Source organism: Mauremys reevesii, linkage group 13 (assembly GCF_016161935.1).
Source record: "Mauremys reevesii isolate NIE-2019 linkage group 13, ASM1616193v1, whole genome shotgun sequence".
Lineage (NCBI taxonomy): Eukaryota > Metazoa > Chordata > Testudines > Geoemydidae > Mauremys > Mauremys reevesii.
Genome location: NC_052635.1, coordinates 11,259,622 through 11,278,594, shown reverse-complemented (window position 1 = coordinate 11,278,594; position 18,973 = coordinate 11,259,622). Strand labels below are relative to the sequence as shown.

The window sequence follows — 18,973 nt, the reverse complement described above, 5'->3', positions numbered from 1 at the left end:
CCACACATTTTACAGTCTAAGTAATCTCAGTTTCAATGGGCAGTCTGCTCTGGCTGCTTTACACCACTCAGTCACAGCCCAAAGCAACCAGGGATTACCAGGGAATCTGGCCCTAAAATTGAAAATAAATTAAATAATTTGTTTCTGGAGGCCCTGGTTGCAGGTCTGTACTTAAGGCTCAGATCCATTTTGCATTTAAAGTAGAGATTCAGTGTCTGGGTTATTCTAAGACAACATAACCTGTACTCACCTTGAGACTATTACCAGTTACAATCAACACTAGGGTGCAGTAAAGGGATGCAGTAAAGACTGGTAGTGCACACCAGTAAATTACATTAGAAGGAGCAACAAAAAACCCCAAAAACAAACCAAAAAAACCCCCAAGAGCCAGCAGCGGAGGGAAAAACAAAATAAATAAATAAAAAAACCCAAGAGCCACTGGAGCAGAAGAAAAATTGGTGGGGGCTGAGCACCCACTGGCAGCTCCATGCCCCGCCCACCTGCACCAGCTCGCCTTCGCTTTGCCTCCACCTCCCCTGAGCTGGCTGCCACGTCCTGTTTCTCCCCCCTACCTCCAGCGCTTGCGCCGCCATACAGCTGATGAGCACAAACCTGGGAGGGAGGGGTGAGGCGGAGGAATGTGTTGATCTTGGGCAAGAGGCGAGGCCGGGGCATGGATTTGAGGAGGGATCCAATAGGGGAGGAAGGGACAGAGTCGGGGTGGGGCCGAGGTGGAGTTGGGGCGGGGGGCACAAGACCCCTCCGCCTGTGCACCGGGACAATTGGTGTCCTGACCAAACATCGGTCAACAAAGCAGGACAAACAAGTAAATATTGGGACAGTCCCGATAAAATCGGGACATCTGGTCACCCTAGTTACACGCTGGAAAAAGCCCTGAAGCCCCCCACTCAGGCTGGTGCCGAGAGGGGGTCACAGCCTGCAGGCCCCCAGCCTGGCTCTCTCTCTCCTTCCCCTCTTCACCTAGTACCTTGTGTGCCCCGCTGCAGCTGGGCTGAATCTCGCCCCAGGGGACCAAGCCAAGGGACACCCCGTCTCTCTCTCACTCCCCCAGGGGTCTCTCCCAGAGTCAGGGTCACCGTCCACTGATCGAAGAGGTGCCTGGAGGTTGTGGGGAGTCTCGCTTGCTCAAGTGGAGATGACTCCGTCCAAGGTAGACTTGTGCCTGCAGACATTCCCTGCTCCGGCCTCACCCTCCACAGGGGGTTGATAGTCCCGCCATTTAGTATCAGGGCAGGACACAAGGGTGAGGAAGTGAAATATGTGGAGCACAAGTGCGTATAGTTGTTTCTTCAGGGTGGTTCAGAAGCAAACCAGCTGCAGGACATGCAAAGGGCTCGGATTGTGGAAGGGAGGGGTACTGGAGGGTTCGTGGGTCAGGGGCCCGATGAAAAGGTCTGGAGCCTGGGATGAGAGGTGGGCGGGGGAGCACCCTCTCACAGTACCCGCTCAAGGAAAACCTGAGAGGTGAGTGACAAGGCTGCCCCAACCTACAGGAGCACATGCTGGGGGATCAGGAGGGTGGAGAGCCCCATGCACCGACTGTGCGCTCGGGTTTCCACGCAGTCTCCCCTGTTGTAGTCTAGGAGGTCTCTGATTCTGCTGGTTTCTGCCAGGAGCAGCCTCCAGATAGCTGGGGCATGGTGGAGGTTATGCTGGAAATGTGGGACATGGTGAGAGATATTGGGGCTCTATTAGAGGTACTGTCTGGACCAGGAGTAGGCAACCTATGGCCACTGGTCTGGGGGGCTCTGCATTTTAATTTAATTTTGAATGAAGCTTCTTAAATATTTTAAAAACCTTATTTACTTTACATACAACAATAGTTTAGTTATATATTATAGACTTATAGAAAGAGACCTTCTAAAAATGTTAAAATGTATGACTGGCACGCAAAACCTTAAATTAGAGTGAATAAATGAAGACTCGGCACACCACTTCTGTAAGGTTGCCGACCCCTTGTCTGGACTATTAAGCTTAGGGTTTGTGGAACAGAGTCACCCCAGTAATTACACAAGATTGCAATTCTTTTTGAAGATCTGCTCTAGTTTAAATGATTTGAGAGGGGTTCCCTGCCCCGTGTTCTGCATGAGATTAGACTAGATTATCAAAATGGATGGCCCCCTCTCCTTAGAATCTATGAGTTGTTTAATTGAAAACCCAGAGCAGAACATGTCACTTAGAAACACCCACAAATCAATGACTATTTTTGCATTCCAATTACATTTTAGCATTTGGGGGCTGGCTGGGGAATCTGTAATAGACAGAGCCAGATTCACCCCAGGACAAAATCAGTAAATTAAATGGAGAGATATCATCAAATGGGAAGAAGTTCATAATTCTAGTGTCCCAGATTTGGATTTCCTAGCTAGCTGCTCCCTGGTGTTCAGGTCAGGCCTCAGCACAATGATGTAGCACTTGGGGATGAAAATGCAGCCCAGTAGCCCAGCGCTAGAGGCCAAGATAGAGAAGATCTCCACAGCCACCATGTATTTCCCCTTGGTGCTCAGGTAAGTGGGGATGAAGGAGACCCACATGCTGCAAAACACCAACATGCTGAAGGTGATGAACTTGGCCTCATTGAAAGTATCAGGCAGCTTCCTGGCTAGGAAAGCAACCGTGAAGCTGACAATGGCCAGGAAGCCCATGTAGCCAAGAACACAGTAGAAGGCGGTATTTGACCCCTCATTACATTTCACTAAGATGTGTCCAGCCTCTGATTTCATGTCCAGGTCTGGGAATGGGAGAGCAGTTCCCAGCCAGACAGCGCAGATCCCAACTTGGATAAGGGAACAGGAAACAACAATGGAGCTGGACAGTCTTCTCCCCAGCCACTTCCTCATGCTGGCTCCTGGCTTCGTGGTCTTGAAGGCCAGGACTACAGTGATGGTTTTTGCCAGCACAGAAGAAAGAGAGACAGAGAAGATGACACCAAAAGCCATTTGTCGGAGAAGGCAGGTCACCCGGCCAGGCTGGCCAATGAATACCAAGCTGCAGAGGAAGCAGAGCAGGAGGGAGAAGAGAAGAACATAGCTGAGCTCCCGGTTATTGGCCCTCACTATGGGAGTGTCCTGGTGCTTAATAAACATTCCTAGCACCAGCGCTGTGAGAAGAGAAAATAAAAGAGCAACAGAAGCCAAAACAAATCCCAAAGGTTCTTCATAGGAAAGGAAATCCGTAATCTTGGGGATGCATTTATCTTGGTCCTTGTTTGGATACTGATCTTCTGGGCACCTATTACAATGATCCACATCTGAAAGAAAGAAGATAATGTCTCCTTATCTCAAACATATCATAAGCCAGTTTAGCCAGTGTCCATTCAGATGAAATGAGCCATTCCCCATATATCAGGTGATCAAGAGGGAATGACATCAGAGACAGGGAAGGAAATTTAGGGGCTCAGATACTCCAGCGATAGATAGATAGATAGATAGATAGATAGATAGATAGATAGATAGATAGATAGATAGTAACTCCACTTAAATCAATGCAGTTATACTAGGGATACATTTCATCCAGTCAGCTCTTACAGCAAAGATTAAACACATTGAAGAAAATTATTTACATCTGATGTTACATTTATACATTCAAACTGCAGCATATATACATTCAAATTGCAATTATCTGATATCAGAAATTGAGTCTGTTTTGATTTATCAACACCGCAGGTTGCACCATGTTGTTTCTGTTTGTTGGCGAGATGAATGGAAGTCTTAGAATCACATTTGTGCTGTGAATATTGAGGACTGTCTATTCAAAATTCCCTTTTAGCAGATATTCTAAAATATTTATTTAAAATTTGCTGTTTCCATGATCCTTCCTCCAATAAATTCATATTTTGGGAAAGCAAATACTGAAGGCAAATGACCAGAGTCATAGCAACATTTTTACCAGGTAGAGCTAGTCATACATTTTCTATTAAAATCTTTTTGAATGGAAAATCTGATTTCCACAAAATGGAAACATCCCATGGGAAAATGTTAATTTTGTTTACATTTTCAATTTACCAGAAGTTTTCTGGTTCCCAGACTGGGCTACATTTCCCATGATGCAACGTGGACATGTGACTTCTATGGTGGCTGAGTTTGGTGCATCATGGGAAATATAGTCCAGCCAGGGAGCCTGGCTCCTGGGGTAGAATGGGGACATGAGTCATCTAAACTATAACTCCTATGTTGTGCCAAGAGGATGGAGAGATTGATATGGACTCAATGAAAAATGAAACATTTCATTTCACGTCATTTTGACTTTTTTTAATTAAATTTTTCATTTTTTTTATTTCAACTCTTTTTTCCCAATTTGGGATGAAAAAACATGTCTAAATACTGGTATTTTCCACAGGAGAGAAATCCAGATATTTTAATCAGCTCTATTTACATCTAATTTTGTACATAATTCCCCAAGACTTCCCCTTTTAAGGGGTGATAATTCTATGTTGACATCATACACACATAGAAGATAGATAAACATCTAAAATACTCTTTCAAGAAGGTTGCAATGTCACATGACTTTATTTCTTAAAATCCAGAACTTTAACACACAAGCACCCAAACCAGGCAGAGACAAAGCAGGCTGCTCCCTAAAGCAGATAGGAACAATTCCTGCCCCCTTGCTGAAGACCAGCTCCTAGGAGAATGACTCAGATCACACACTTCCTTACAAAGCCCTTTAGCCTGCTAGAGTAGGACCAGAACTGATTCCCACCCCCCCCCACACACACACCCAACTAACCCCCCCTCCCACACACTTATAAGGTGATAACTTGCAATTCCAACACAGTCCTCAAAACACCACCAATTCCTCTGGAGACACTTACCTGTCTGGTTTGAAATGGTCCCTTCTGGATATGGAGCACAGTTATAGCAGCAAAGTGGCTCCCCTTCCCGCACTGTCCTAAAGTATCCAGGATGACAGCTCTCAGTGCACACGGACCGTGGCACTGTCTGAACAGAAATAATAGGAGTGGGTTAACAACAGTAGGACATACAATTATTGTAGGGTTTTTGTATCACTGCCCAGCAGCTCTGAAAATTGACTGGTTTGGTGACATGATATAGTCATTGCACTGAGCACCCTTCATGTAAAGATCTCAGAGCACTTCACAGATGATGGGGGAAATCATTATCTCCAAGTTATACAGAGTGAAACTGAGGTCTAGGACAAAAAAGAGAGCTGGCCTGATTTTCACTCCTGGACCTTCCCCAGTTTTACCAGAATCAGATCCACTTCCTTCCAGAGATGGGAACATAGCCCAACCTTTCTAACTTCCCATCAGAACCTCTAGCTACTGGCACATATGACCTCTTGGAATTATTGCTTTTGGCAATGGCTAAGGGTTGCAGACTTCCATATGCCACTTGTATGAATAAGAGCATCTGATGTGGATGAGGAAGAAAATAAGGCCCAAAATTAGAGACCAAAGATTGGAAACAATAATTTAATGCAACCACGATGTTCCCAAATTAGTTTTTATGCTAGTGAATTTGGAATCACTATTGCAAGATTCTGAAAATCCTTGTGTATATGAGCATGATAAAGCCCTATTAATTTAAAAAAGAAGTGAAGAAATATATCTTTCCATTTTATCAGGCACCTTAATGCTATGGCTGAGATTTTCAAAGCCATACAAGGGATCTGGATACACAATTTTTATTAATTTCAGTGGGAGTTGAGTGGCCAAATTCCCTAGCCTACTATCCTATATTTTGAATAAAACTGGCTAGAAAATATATTTTTTCCCTCAGGGGATGATTTCACAGAAAATTTTGATGTATGTCAAAATTTTTAATGAAAATTTTCAACTTTTTGCAGACAAAACTCAAACCGGAAAACTAAACATTTTTGGAAAACTGAAAACTTAAAACTTAGCAGTTTTCCTCTGAACATTATTGGTGGTTTGGAAAGCAGATGCTATCCATGAACATTTTTGTTTTATTAAAACCCATTTTTTCTAATAAATAAATAAACAAATGAACAAATGAACAAACAAACTACTTCTTCCAGAAATATATTTACCACCCCTACTTCCGAATACCCTTCCACTCATTCTAAGGCCTGGTCCACACTACGGGGGGGGGGGGTGGTGTCGAACTAAGGTACGCAACTTCAGCTACGCGAATAGCGCAGCTGAAGTCGAACTACCTTAGTTCAACTGACTTACCCGTCCTGACGCCACGGGATCGAAGTCCGCGGCTCCAAGGTCAACTCCGCCACCGCCGTTCGCGGTGGTGGAGTTCCGGAGTTGACCGGAGTGCGTGGGGAGTTCGAACTATCGTGTCTTGATTAGACGCGATAGTTTGAACTCCGAGAAGTCGAACTCTCCGCGTCGATCCACGGGGCAAGTATAGACCTACCCTAAGTGTAATCAGAGAATTCTGACCTTATATAGAAGAAGGTAGCAAGTATCACATTATATTCTTGGCTCTTAAAATTTCTCCTGCACGGGGGTGGGGGCACATCTCTGTTACAGGAACTCAGTGCTACCCAATGGGATTCACCCTGCCAGGCAGGAGAGATCTCCAAGGTCCAGGACTGTAACACTTTCCAGTTACCCTGTGACACTGGAACCTGCAATGATTCCCCACCTGATTGAATCTGCTGTTCCAAACGATGGCCCTCTCATTAATGGTGAACTCTTGGCCTACAGGAGCCTGCGGGTCCATGTGGCCCACTTCCACTCTGACAAAGGAATCACTGGGGAAAACAATCCAGTTTAAAATGTCGTATCCAGCTGATGATTCACTGTTCTCATCAAAATACAGTTTGTCCCCAGCACTGTTGTTAAATCTGACATTTTTCAAAAAAGGGTGGAGCTAGATTGAAAGAGAAATTGGCAGGTGTTACAAAATGTGATAGATGGCTCCCAATGTGCTGAATCCATCAAAATGCAACTTACAAACTCCTGCCTTTGGGAGCGTGTGTCTTCCATTTTCTCTGGGACAGGGTGAATTTGAAAATTAAGCTATTTCTGAACTAACACATTGAAAATTGAGAGGTTCCACATTTTTCAAAAGGGATCACTGTGCCTTTTATGTTCTCCAGGGAAATAAGTAACACTTTGTTTTAAGAGTTCAAGTTTATTATGTGGATCTGGTCAGAAAAGGGGATTTTTTTTCCCATGGACAATTTTGATTTTTTGTTAAGAATCTCCAAGTTGTAGGTTTTTTTAGATGGAAATTGTCTAAAACTGAACATATTCAGTTGAAAAATTCCAAAAACTAATTTTTTCCCCCAGTTTTTGATTGACATTTTTAGTTTTGGAATTTTCAGTTTTCCACTACAATAAAGGAAATTTTAGGCAAAAGCATAGACTTTGCACAAAAATAAGTTAATGTAAAAAACCAATTTTCTGTTGAAAAAAAAAGTTGCAAATGAAAATTTTTGACCAGCTCCATTATTTTGTACTAAGGGCCAGATTTTTAGAAGTATTTAGTAGGGCTGTCAATTAATCACAGTTAACTCATGTGATTAACTAATTTTTTTAAATTGTGATTAAAAAAATAATCACGATTAATCACACTTATAACAATAGAATATCAACTGAAATTTATTAAATATTTTTGGATGTTTCTCTAAATTTTCAATATTGATTTTCATTTGCAACACAGAATACAAAGTGCACAGTGCTCCCTTCATATTATTATTTTATTACAAATATATGCACTGTAAAAATGACCAACAAAAGAAATAGTATTTTTCAATTCACCTCATACAAGTATTGAAGTGCAATCTCTTTATTGTTAAATTGTAACTTACAAAGGTAGATTTTTTTTTATTATATAACTGCACTCAAAAACAAAACAGTGTAAAACTTTAAAGCTTATAAGTCCACTCAGTCCTATTTCTTATTCTGCCAATTGTTAAGACAAACAGGTTTGTTTACAGGAGATACTGCTGCCTCCATCTTATTTACAATGTCACCTGAAAGTGAGAACAGGTGTTCACATTGCACTTTGTAGTTGGCATTGCAAGGTATTTACATTCTAGATATGCTAAACATTCACATGCCCCTTCCATGCTTTGGCCACAATTCCAGAGAACACGTGTCCATGCTTATGATGCTCATTAAAAAAATAATGTGTGAATTAAATTTGTGAGTGTACTCCTTGGGGGGAGAATTGTATGTCTCCTGCTCTGTTTTACCCATATTCTGCATATATTTCCTGTTATAGCAGTCTCAGATGATGACCCAGCACATGGTCATTTTAAGAACACTTTCACATCATATTTGACAAAATGCGAAGAATGTGAAATTTCTAAAAATAGCTACAGCACTTGACCCAAGGTTTAAGAATCTGAAGTGCCATCCAAAATTTGAGAGGGATGAGGTGTGGAGCATGCTTTTAGAAGTCTTAAAAGAGCAACACTCTGATGCGGAAACTACTGAACCCAAACCTCAAAAAAGAAAATCAACCTTCTGCTGGTGGCATCAGACTCATATGATGAAAATGAACATGCATCAGTGCGTACTGCTTTGGATGATTATCAAGCAGAACCCATCATTAGCATGGAAGCATGTCCTCTGGAATGGTGGTTGAAGCATGAATGAACAAACAAATCTTTAGCTCATCTGGAATGTAAATATCTTGCAACGCAAGCTACAACAGTGCCATGTGAACGCCTGTTCTCACTTTCAGGTGACATTGTACACAAGAAGCTGGCAGCATTATCTCCTGAAAATTGTAACCAATCTTCTTTGTCTAAGTGATTGGCTGACCGAGAAGTAGGACTGAGTGGACTTGTAGGCTCTAAAGTTTTACATTGTTTTACTTTTGAATGCAGGTTTTTTTACATAATTCTACATTTGTAAATTCAACTTTCATGATAAAGAGATTGCACTACAGTATTTGTATGAGGTGCATTGAAAAATACATTTTTTTGTTTTTACAGTGCAAATATTTATAATCAGAAATAAATATAAAGTGAGCACTGTACACTTTGTATTCTATGTTGTAATTAAAATTAATAGATTTAAAAATGTAATAAACATCCACAAATATTTTAAATAACTGGTATTCTATTGTTGTTTAACAGTGTGATTAATCGTGATTAATTTTTTTTAATGGTGTGATTAATTGAGATTAATTTTTAATTGCTTGACAGCCCTAGTATTTAGGCACCTAGTCAGATTTTCAAAAGCAACTAGATGCCTAAAATCCAGTGGCACATTGGTGCTGGTAAAAGGCACTTAGTTGCTTTTGAAAATCCCAGTATGCACATAAATACCTTTACAAATTTAGTCCTAAGTATTTACTTGAGAAGCGGTGCACAGAGAACTTTCAGAATGATATCTCAGGATTTGGGAAGCCTCCCAGCACATTCTTCAAATAAATAATCATAAATATTTGCTGAAATATATAAGTTATTTAGCCTCATTCAACTCCCACTTATAATAGTTTCTCCTCAGCCTACCTTCACTGGCTTCAGTAGAATTGCTCCTGATTTACACCAGTGTATGTGATCAATTTATTAATTATTATTATTATTATTTTTATATATTTGCGAAATATCCTACTGACAATTTTGACACTCCCTAAACAGAAAATTTAATAGGAACATTAATTTTGAAACTCTTACTGGTGCTTCTGTTAGAAGAGCTGTTACCTCCCATGGCTGGATAGTCTGAAGCTCCAGCAGATGTCCCTTCCCCATTGCTTCCTTTTTGGATTTGGATGAGTACAGGGCATGTAGAGCATGAGCCACAGTGTAGACACCATTGTAGATACTGTAGCTCTGGCTTGACATTTTCATTTCAAAATCAGAACCTGGCAGGCTTTCCAGTGCCTCCTTCCCTGAGCAATTTCTCCCACCCTTTATTGTCAAGCCAGCATAGGGAATTGAACAATTAAATACAGTGTGCCAAAATCGCTGAATAAAAATATCTCCTTGGGGTTGGTAAGGGTTGAGGGTCCGCAGGAAATCTCGGAATCCTGGCACATCCTCTGTATGTACTGCGAAGGACAAAGCACCGTGGAAGGGTTTTAAAGTCCACCTATTCAGAGCAATATACGAAGTGAAATCCCACTGAGCTGTCGTGATCCAAACCTTCCCTATCGGTGTCAGTGCTGTTTGATAGTTTGTATGTAAAAACAGTATCAAACCTAGTAGGGAGTCTGTGTCACCATAGACAACAATCACCTCAGCCTTTGTCTGGGAGATACTGGAATGTAGCTTAGATGTTTGCTCCCTAAATACATGGACCATGGAAGGAGAAGGGACGTGAGGGGCCCGTTCTGTGAAGGCAACACAGATGCTGTTCCTAATGAGCATTGGCTTCAAAGTCTGCACAAACTTTTCTCCATTATCATCATCCGAAGCGATTAGGCCAACCCAGGTCCATCGGAAATGCTGCATTAACTGAACCAGTCCCAGAGACTGAGGTACTTCATTTGGCAGCATCCGGTAGACAGAAGGGAACTGGAATTTATCAGTCAGGATGGCGTGAAATGAACCATAGCTGATCTAAAAGAGAAAATATGTTGATTTTTAGATTTCAGTGAAAACTAGAGTTGATTAGATAATGTTTTCTTCTTTATGTGGAAAATTTCTACACAGATGAAAAAGTTTTTTCTTGACTAACTCAAACCCCAAAATTTTCAGCAGGCAAAACCAGAATTTTTTAGCCAAAACCAAAATGATGATAACAAAAAATTCAGCCAAAAACCAAAATATTCTGTTTCCAGGTTTCTGTGTTCCCAATGAAAACTTGAAAATTTTCAGGGAAAGCAGACAATAGCTTTTTAAGATTTCATTTAACCCCAAAGGCAATTTTCTGTCTCAAAACTCAAGCCAACCAAGCAAACAAATAAACAAATGTTTCAACAGAAAATTTGCAGCTAGCCCTTCTGAATCTTCAAGTAATTTCCTGCAAATAAATTTAAAAAATCTGAATTTGCTTCATGTCTTCCTGTGCTTGTTCGTCATTGGCTTCTCATGAATATAGTGGAAAGGAGATCACTGGCTGGAATGTTCCCAGAAACAATAAATTGGGGCACATTCAGAAAAGGTGACTTTTTAAGTTGTAAATGTTAGTGCTTGCACCAGAAACATGTTTCTAAGAGTAACACTCGGGCAATCAGTGAACTTCTAGGTCCAGTCCAAAGTAACACATCTTGCATTTTAATACTGTAGTCCACAGAGTTAGCTTAAAAATATTTTTATGTAGCAGTACCACAAGATATACAGGCCTACATCCTGTAAGACATTAGCTTAAATAGCATAAAGCTTGAATTACCCAACAGTGACCCTCAGTTATTAGGGAACTGGGAATATTATATTTAAGATTTTTCTGTATACAATGATACTAGGTAACCACAAGAATACGAACTTGTACCAGCTTTTCAATATTTTAGGATAGGAACATCTGAAGCTGCATAACTATAAACTTGCCTTGGCAACGAATTGACGTATATGATAATAAGTTAATACACTAAGTTATAGGATAAGGATACCCCCCATTAATAGGGTGAAGAAATCAGTATTGGACAAAGGAGGACAGATGTTTATATGAACATGCATGGTAGTCACCAGACACTATAATAGGCTTGACCACCATTTAAACATTGAGATCTTGACCATTGGACTTGCTTGTCATGCCAGAGGCAGGATAGGACCCTTGTGGAATATTGCCTATCTTCCACCACTAGATATCCAGGAGAAGGGAGTAAGTATGCATAAGGTATGGTGTGGGACACCACCTTAATTCTCCACTGCAGCTACTTTCTCATGTGGGTGGAACATTTGTGGTTATACTAATTATGGTAACAAAACTATTTAAAGCTTTGCTTTGCCCTCAGTGTGAAGTAGGGTGACCAGAAGTCCTGATCTTATAGGGACAGTCCCAATATTTGGGGCTTTTTTTAATATGGGCTCCTATTACCACCTACCCTGTCCCGATTTTTCACACTTGCTATCTGATCACCCTAGTGTTAGTGTTGTCAATGTGTATATCGGGGTTCCCAACCAGACACTGAACTTAATTCTGTTGTGATTGACTCGGACTAGAACCTTTCAAACCTCAGAGATTTAATCAGTTACTAATTGGAAATTCTCAAAAGTCAATAGAATCCGTAACCAATCAATGAATCAGGCAACACTACTGAGTAACTATACACATTCCAATAACAACCTACAATCTGACCCACAAGATTCACTTAGGAATTTTTTTCAACATCAGGGCCAGTTTCACCCTTGGGTAGAGACGCGGCCACATGAGGAAAGTGGTAGCAATGGGACCTTAAGTGAAAATACATGAGTCCTGCAGCTGCCTTGAAAATAGAGTTCATAGAAGCTAAACAGCTAGTGGACATTATGGACATTATGGAGAATGCGGGATTGTTTGTAATAATTTCATGAACTATGTGCATGACTCAGTTTACCCACCCACATTATATTGCTGCCCACAGGGGTTAATTACTCCCCTGAATAAGGCATGGGGGGATGTGACATATGCCCTTCTGGTTGCAATCAGCACAGATGAATGAAGTATCCTTGAGAGAGAATAGAAGACCAAATGACTAGGCATTAACTTTAAATTACTGGAAAATAAAACTGGCTGAATATATGGACACATCACAGCTGGATCTGGAGACAAATGAACTGGCTGTGAATAGCCCGTTTTTTAAGTTTTACTGCTGCCCAAGGCAAGGGGACACAGGATAAGAGAGAGCCACATATTAAGATGGTATGCAACAAAGTATGGAAATTTGCGTCTGCCAACATAAACTCAAACACACTTGGCTTTCCCATGCTGACGTTGGGACTGTCATAAATATAAAGGGAAGTTTAACAGCCTTCCTGTATACTGTGCTATAAAATCCCTCCTGTCTGCAGGTCCAGCCAATCGCAGCTCCCACTGGCTGCGGATCACTGCTCTGGGCCAATGGGAGCTGCTGAAAGCAGCGCAGGCCAAGAGACTTACTGGCCGCCACTTCCAGCAGCTCCCATTGGCCTGCAGCTGTGAACCATGGCCAGTGGGAACCGCGATCGGCCGGACCTGTGGACGGGGCAGGTAAACACACCGGGCTGGCCCACCAGGCGCTTTCCCTACACAAGCAACGACCCCTGTTTGAGAAACCCTGCTGTGAAGGGTTAAGCTCAGCTAACCTGGCTGACACCTGACCAAAAAGACCAATAAGGGGACAAGATACTTTCAAATCTGGGTGGGGGAGGCTTTGTTTTTCTGTTCTGGTCTGTCTGTTCTGTGTGCTTGCCGAAGACATATCAAGGAAGCAAGCAATCCAACTCCATTAGAATTAGTAAGTACTAGCAAGGGAATGCATTAGCTTACTTTTATTTTGGCTTGTGATTTTCTCTGTGCTGAGAGGAAGGTGTTTTCCTGGTTTTCTTTTTGTAACTTTAAAGTTTTGCCCAGAGGGAAATCCTCTGTGTTTTGAAACTGATTGCCCTGTGAGATTATCTTCCATTCTAATTTTACAGAGGTGTTTCTTTTACTTTTTTTCTTTCTAATAAAGTTTTGGTTTTTTTTTAAGAATCTGATTGATTTTTTTAGCATCCTAAAAAACCCCAAGGTTGGTCTGTGCTCATCTTGTTTATTCTCAAGTGTCCCCAGGAAAGATGGTGTAGGGCTTGGGGTGATATTAGGGGGGAGTAGGAACTCCAAGTGATCCTTTCCCTGAGTTTTGTCTAATCACTTGGTGGCAGCGTTACCTAATCCAAAGTACAAGGGAGAATTTGTGCCTTGGGGAGTTTTTAACCTAAGCTGGTAGAAATAAGCTTAGGGGCAGGGGTGAGCTGGAGCCGGTTCGCGCGAACCCGTTGTTAAATTTAGAAGCGGTTTTAGAACCGCTTGTTAACTAGCTTCCCTGCGAGGGAAGCTTTGATGGGCTCTGCCTGGGAAGCCTGTAATTCCTCCTCCCGGCCGCCGGGGGGCGCTGCGCTGTGCTGCGAGAGCCATGAGAGCTGCCTCCTGGCCCTGTTGCTGCTCCTGCTCTTTGGACCTCTGGCCCTGGGACTCCTGCTGCTGCTGCCTGGTGAGTCCCCGGCTGCGTCCAGCTGCTCCCAGCCCCGCCCCCCGTGTGAGTATCTGCGCCCCTCCCCCGCCTTCCCTGCCCCCAGCCAGCCCCAGCCACCCCCTGCCCCCAGCCAGCCACAGCCACCCCTGCCCGCCCCTGCCCACAGCCACCCCCTGCCCACAGCCAGCCCCGGCCCCAGCCACCCACTGCCCCCCTGCCCACAGCCAGCCCTCTGCCCCCAGCCACCCCAGCCAGCCCCTGCCCACAGCCACCCAGCCTTCCCCAGCCACCCCTGCCCCCAGCCAGCCCCTGCCCCAGCCACCCCCTGCCCGCCCCTGCCCCCAGCCAGCCCCTGCCCGCAGCCGCCCTCTGCCCACAGCCGCCTCTGCCCCAGCCAGCCCCTGCCCGCAGCCAGCCCCTGCCCCACCCCTGCCCACAGCCACCCGCAGCCAGCCCCAGCCCGCAGCCGCCCTCTGCCCGCAGCCAGCCCTTGCCACAGCCAACCTCTGCCCGCAGCCCTTGCCACAGCCACCCCCTGCCTGCAGCCACCCCCTGCCCGCAGCCGCCCGCAGCCACCCCCTGCCCACAGCCACCCGCAGCCCGCCCATCTGCATCACCTGCCCACAGCCAGCCCGTGTCACTCCCTGCCTCCAGCTAGCCCTGCCCCACGCCCCTATCTGCAGCCAGCCCCACATCCACTGGTGCCCTGCAGTTCCCAGGGCAGTAACCCTGCACACCTGCTTCAATGGGGGGGGGGCAGGGAGCAGCTGGGACCCACACATGTGCACACCCTAGAGTGACCAGACAGCAAGTGTGAAAAATCGAGATGGGGGTGAGGGGTAATAGGAGCCTATATAAGAAAAAGACCCAAAAATTGAGACTGTCCCTGATCACCACCCACACATGTGAAACGGAGCTCATTTCTAGTTCAGCCCCATCTTTTTAAAAAAGAACTTTAGGTAGGGTTAAAATACATCTGTATTTTCCTGGACATGTCAGGGTTTTCAGTTCTTAATCACCTCCTGGGAAAATATGGACGTATGGTAACCCTATTGGTACAAAAAATACATGCTGTCGCACATCCCTTAAATCAGAACTTTTTATAGGGAACCCGTTGTTAAATCAGAACTTTTTATAGGGAACCCGTTGTTAAGATTTTGGCAGCTCATCACTGCTTAGGGGGTCTTTCATGCGGCTCCCCACGTCTGTACCCTAGAGTTCAGAATGGAGAGGGAACCCTGGCAGGGACTCTCAAAGGTTGTGTTCCAGTAGAATACTACATGCTGGGATTTTTTTATGAAAAGGATGATCTGGGTCAGATTCCATTGCTCCCTGAAGGGATAGATGTCTCTAACAGGAGTCTGAACTCATTTGGATTTGCTGGAGAGCCACGGAGAGAAACAGGGATGCTGGAGCCCAGAGGTCCAGACTTGGAGTTGAAGAACTGTCTGATTTGCCTTTGCGCAAAGCTACTCCTAGAACTTGTCAAATAATAGGGGGACTGCCAAATACTGTGTAGAATCTGAGGCATTAAACTCCTTGGAGATCCCTGACAGACATATTTTCCTATGCCCCATCTCTGTCCCTGATGCCATTCCTCTGAGGTCAGTAAAGTTACACCAATGGGGACTTTGGCCCCTGTCTGACTGAGCTGTGAAACCCATCCACACTCTACAGTCCTTACCTGTGGGATCTTGTAGATGCCTAAGATGGTTGCCATCTGGATGGAAGTTTCAGACCCGAGCCCCCCGATGACAGCTGACAACTTGTCCTGGGTGTCGCAGTTGTAATTTGGGATCATTCCATTCCTGGTGGAGAGCAGGGTAAAAGAGCTCTCGTAGGTCTTCCTGGCACTGAAAAAGCTCTCATAGATGCAGAATCCCAGTGTGATGTTGGGTAACAGCTCGGGATCCTGGTTGATCTTATTAATGGCAAACACTAAGGCCAGGACATGCTGGTAGTTCTTAGGCAGGAGCCTGCAATGAGATTTAAATGGTGTGTCAGTTGTGCACCCTCCAGCCACGGAGAAAGTTGCTGTTGGGTGGCAGGAAAGACAGAGAACTCTACACCCCACCTGTTGCTTAGGAATGAGAGCTATTTCCAGTATCAAGGCTGAGTCATCATTGTGGCTAGTGCACACAATGTTGCCAACTTCTGAGATGTTATCAGGAGCCCTGCAATATTTGGTGTTTTCCTTAAAGCCTCAGCTGCAGGAATCATGTGATTAAGGGACAATCTTTCTTTCTTTCTTTCTTCTTAGTAAAGGTTAGATTTTAAAGGTATTTAGTTACCTAGTGGAATTTTCAAAAGCATCCAGCTTCCACTGGGCGAGATAGGAGCTTAGATGCTTTTGAAAATTCCTGCGACACCTAAATACCTTTAAAAATGTGGCCCAAATTGTGTAGCCATCATGGTCACAGAGAAAAGCTTTAGAATATATCCTAAGTGTAAACAAAAGGCCAAGAAACCAGAAAACAAAGAAAACAACTCCCCAATTATAGCTAGTTTAATGATTTCTCAGCAAATCTCAGGATTTTGTGAGGGCTGACTCATGATACAAGTGATTTGGGTCTTCCCCCTGCTGGGGTTATTTGCACCCTGACACCCTCTGCCTAGGGAAAACCCACTCAGGACTGGATATGTATAAGATTTAGTCCTCCAGTGGCTTAGAAGGATTGGGAAGGGACCCTAACCAATCGGGAGACAGCAGGTAGCTTAGAAAGGCTGGCCTGCTTCATGCAGGGGTGGAGCTGGGACAGGAGAGGAGCTTCCCAGGCTAACCAAAGGGCAGCGCCAAGCTGTTGCTTTCTGGGTTTGCTTACAAATTTAAAGGCACACCCAGCTCAGTTTTGAATGTAACTATTAAAGGACTGACACTGATCGCACTGCCTGAGTCGTCTTGCTACATGCAGGCTGCCACAAAGTCTTTAGCAGGCTCACGGACATCTCCCAGATAGACCCATCCCTCCCCAGTCATATTGCAAAGGTATTTTCAGGAAGGCTTCATCACAGAGTTAGGTTTCAGAGCCCATCCAGAACTGCCTGACATTTCATAAACTCATCCAGGCTAAGGCCAGAAGGGTTCATTATGATTAGCCTCTCTGATCTCCTGCATAACACAGAAATTTGCCCAGTGATTCCCAAATCAAGCCCACTTCTTTGGGTTGAGATATAGCTCTGTCTTTTAGGAAGATGCAGCCAATCTTTATTTAAAGCTGGAAAATCAGCTGCAATGGTTAATTACCCTCACTGTGAAAAAATACGTTCCTTATCTCAAGCTTGAATTCATCTATCTTCAGCTTCCAGCCCCTGGATTCTGTTACACATTTCCCTGATGAATTAAAGAGCTGAATGTGATCAGAAATCTCTTATAATTACAGACACTGATTAAGTCACTTCTTAGCCTTCCCTTGCAGAAATTAAATAGATTGAGCTTTACGGGAGGCTTTCCAGACTTCAGATCCAACTTCTGGAATCCTGTCCAATTTTTCAACATCCGTTCAAAAACGTGAAGAGCTGAACTGGAAAATAATGGCCTCACTAATGCTGTATAAGAAGACTGCACACACTTCTATTTAGCATGCACATGCTTATGCATCCAAGGATTGCATTGACTCTCATAGCCACTGCATTGCAGTGGGAGTTCCTGTTGAGTTACCTATCCGCCAGGGCCTTTATTTCCCTATCTTAGTCACTGATTTCCAAAATAAAGCCTCTATCCTAAAAGTGTGACCTATATTTTTTTCTAGATCCATGACTTTGCATGTAGCTATTGTTCAAGTGAGCCCAGTTTACCATGAGACCCAGATCTCTCAGTAGGCCCAGCCCATCCTTTTATCACTATCTATCTGTCAATTGTTGTGTCATCTGCAAACTTTACCAGCAATGAATCTGTCACTTTCTTGTAGTTCACTGATAAAGGTATTCACGTGGTACCCCTCTAGAAATTCCCCCATTTGATGCTGATTCTCCATTTGCAATTATTTTTTGAAATCTGTCAGTCAGCCAGTTTTTAATCCATTTCATATGGACTACATTGATTTTGTAAAATGCATTCTTAAATCAGAATGTTGCATATATTATGCCAATTCTTAAATTCATCACTCTGCCAGACACCAAGAATCATGGACTCAGTAGAGACATTGGTTTTCTGTCTTATTACAGCAATATGTAACCCAATCTGTAATTCTTCTTTGTCCTACGATAGCAGAGGTATTAATTGCCATGTGCATTTTGAAGGCTTTTTTGCAACATGTGTTAACTCCTGATGCTTGACAGTCTGTTGCACCTTGTATTTAGCTGTGAGACTGATTACCTTTCTTTGATCTGAAGTTCTGTGGAGCTCAAAAGCTTACCTCTTTTATTAACAGAAGTTCGTCCAATAAAGGATAATACCTCACCTGCCTGGTCTCTTTTATGTCAACACAGTTACCTTTTCCAGCTAAATCTATAAGCTCATAAAAGTTATATCAAGTTTGTCTGACAAAACCTATTTTCCATAAAAACACACTGGTTTGCACCATTTATACTGCCATCATTTAGTCCTTTATTGGTAGCATCCCATATCAGAATTTCTATCATTTTGGCCAGCATCAGTCTCAGACTAAAAACCTGGGCTTCCCTCTTTTAAATATTGGTGCATTCATTTGGTTTTGTTTCCCCCATTCCTCTGGGACCTCCCCAGTAAAACAAGATTTGTTTAGTAAAATTCAAAACTCCTTGCCCAGTTCTTTTAAACTGACTGGATGCAAGTTACCCAATTCTGCAGACTTAAGAATATTGATATTCAATAGACTTTAAAGGGACCAGAGACAACCCGCTCTCAGTCACACCAGTTTTGATTTGTAATATGAACCCACTTATTGTGTAACACTCAGTGCATGGGATCTCACCCCTTTTGCCACATTGAACAATAAAGCAATACTTACATGAAGTACTTAATGTACTAAGGATGGGGAGGCTGCTGGAAGGACTCCAGGTCA

The 18,973-nt window shown here is 43.4% G+C and overlaps 1 protein-coding gene across 1 annotated transcript in view; it reads right to left on the bottom strand.

Moving 5' to 3' along the window:
- Positions 1 to 2,283: 2,283 nt before the first annotated feature.
- The window catches only part of LOC120379995 (vomeronasal type-2 receptor 26-like), a gene marked incomplete at its 5' end in the record, with an annotated part of 39,748 nt that continues 23,058 nt past the window's right edge, over positions 2,284 to 18,973 (bottom strand). Inside the window, 5 exons of the mRNA XM_039497503.1 lie at positions 2,284 to 3,271; positions 4,835 to 4,961; positions 6,603 to 6,830; positions 9,595 to 10,479; positions 15,676 to 15,967. Of these exons, the coding sequence (XP_039353437.1) occupies positions 2,352 to 3,271; positions 4,835 to 4,961; positions 6,603 to 6,830; positions 9,595 to 10,479; positions 15,676 to 15,967 (2,452 nt within the window). The remainder of the gene's footprint in view (positions 3,272 to 4,834; positions 4,962 to 6,602; positions 6,831 to 9,594; positions 10,480 to 15,675; positions 15,968 to 18,973) is intronic.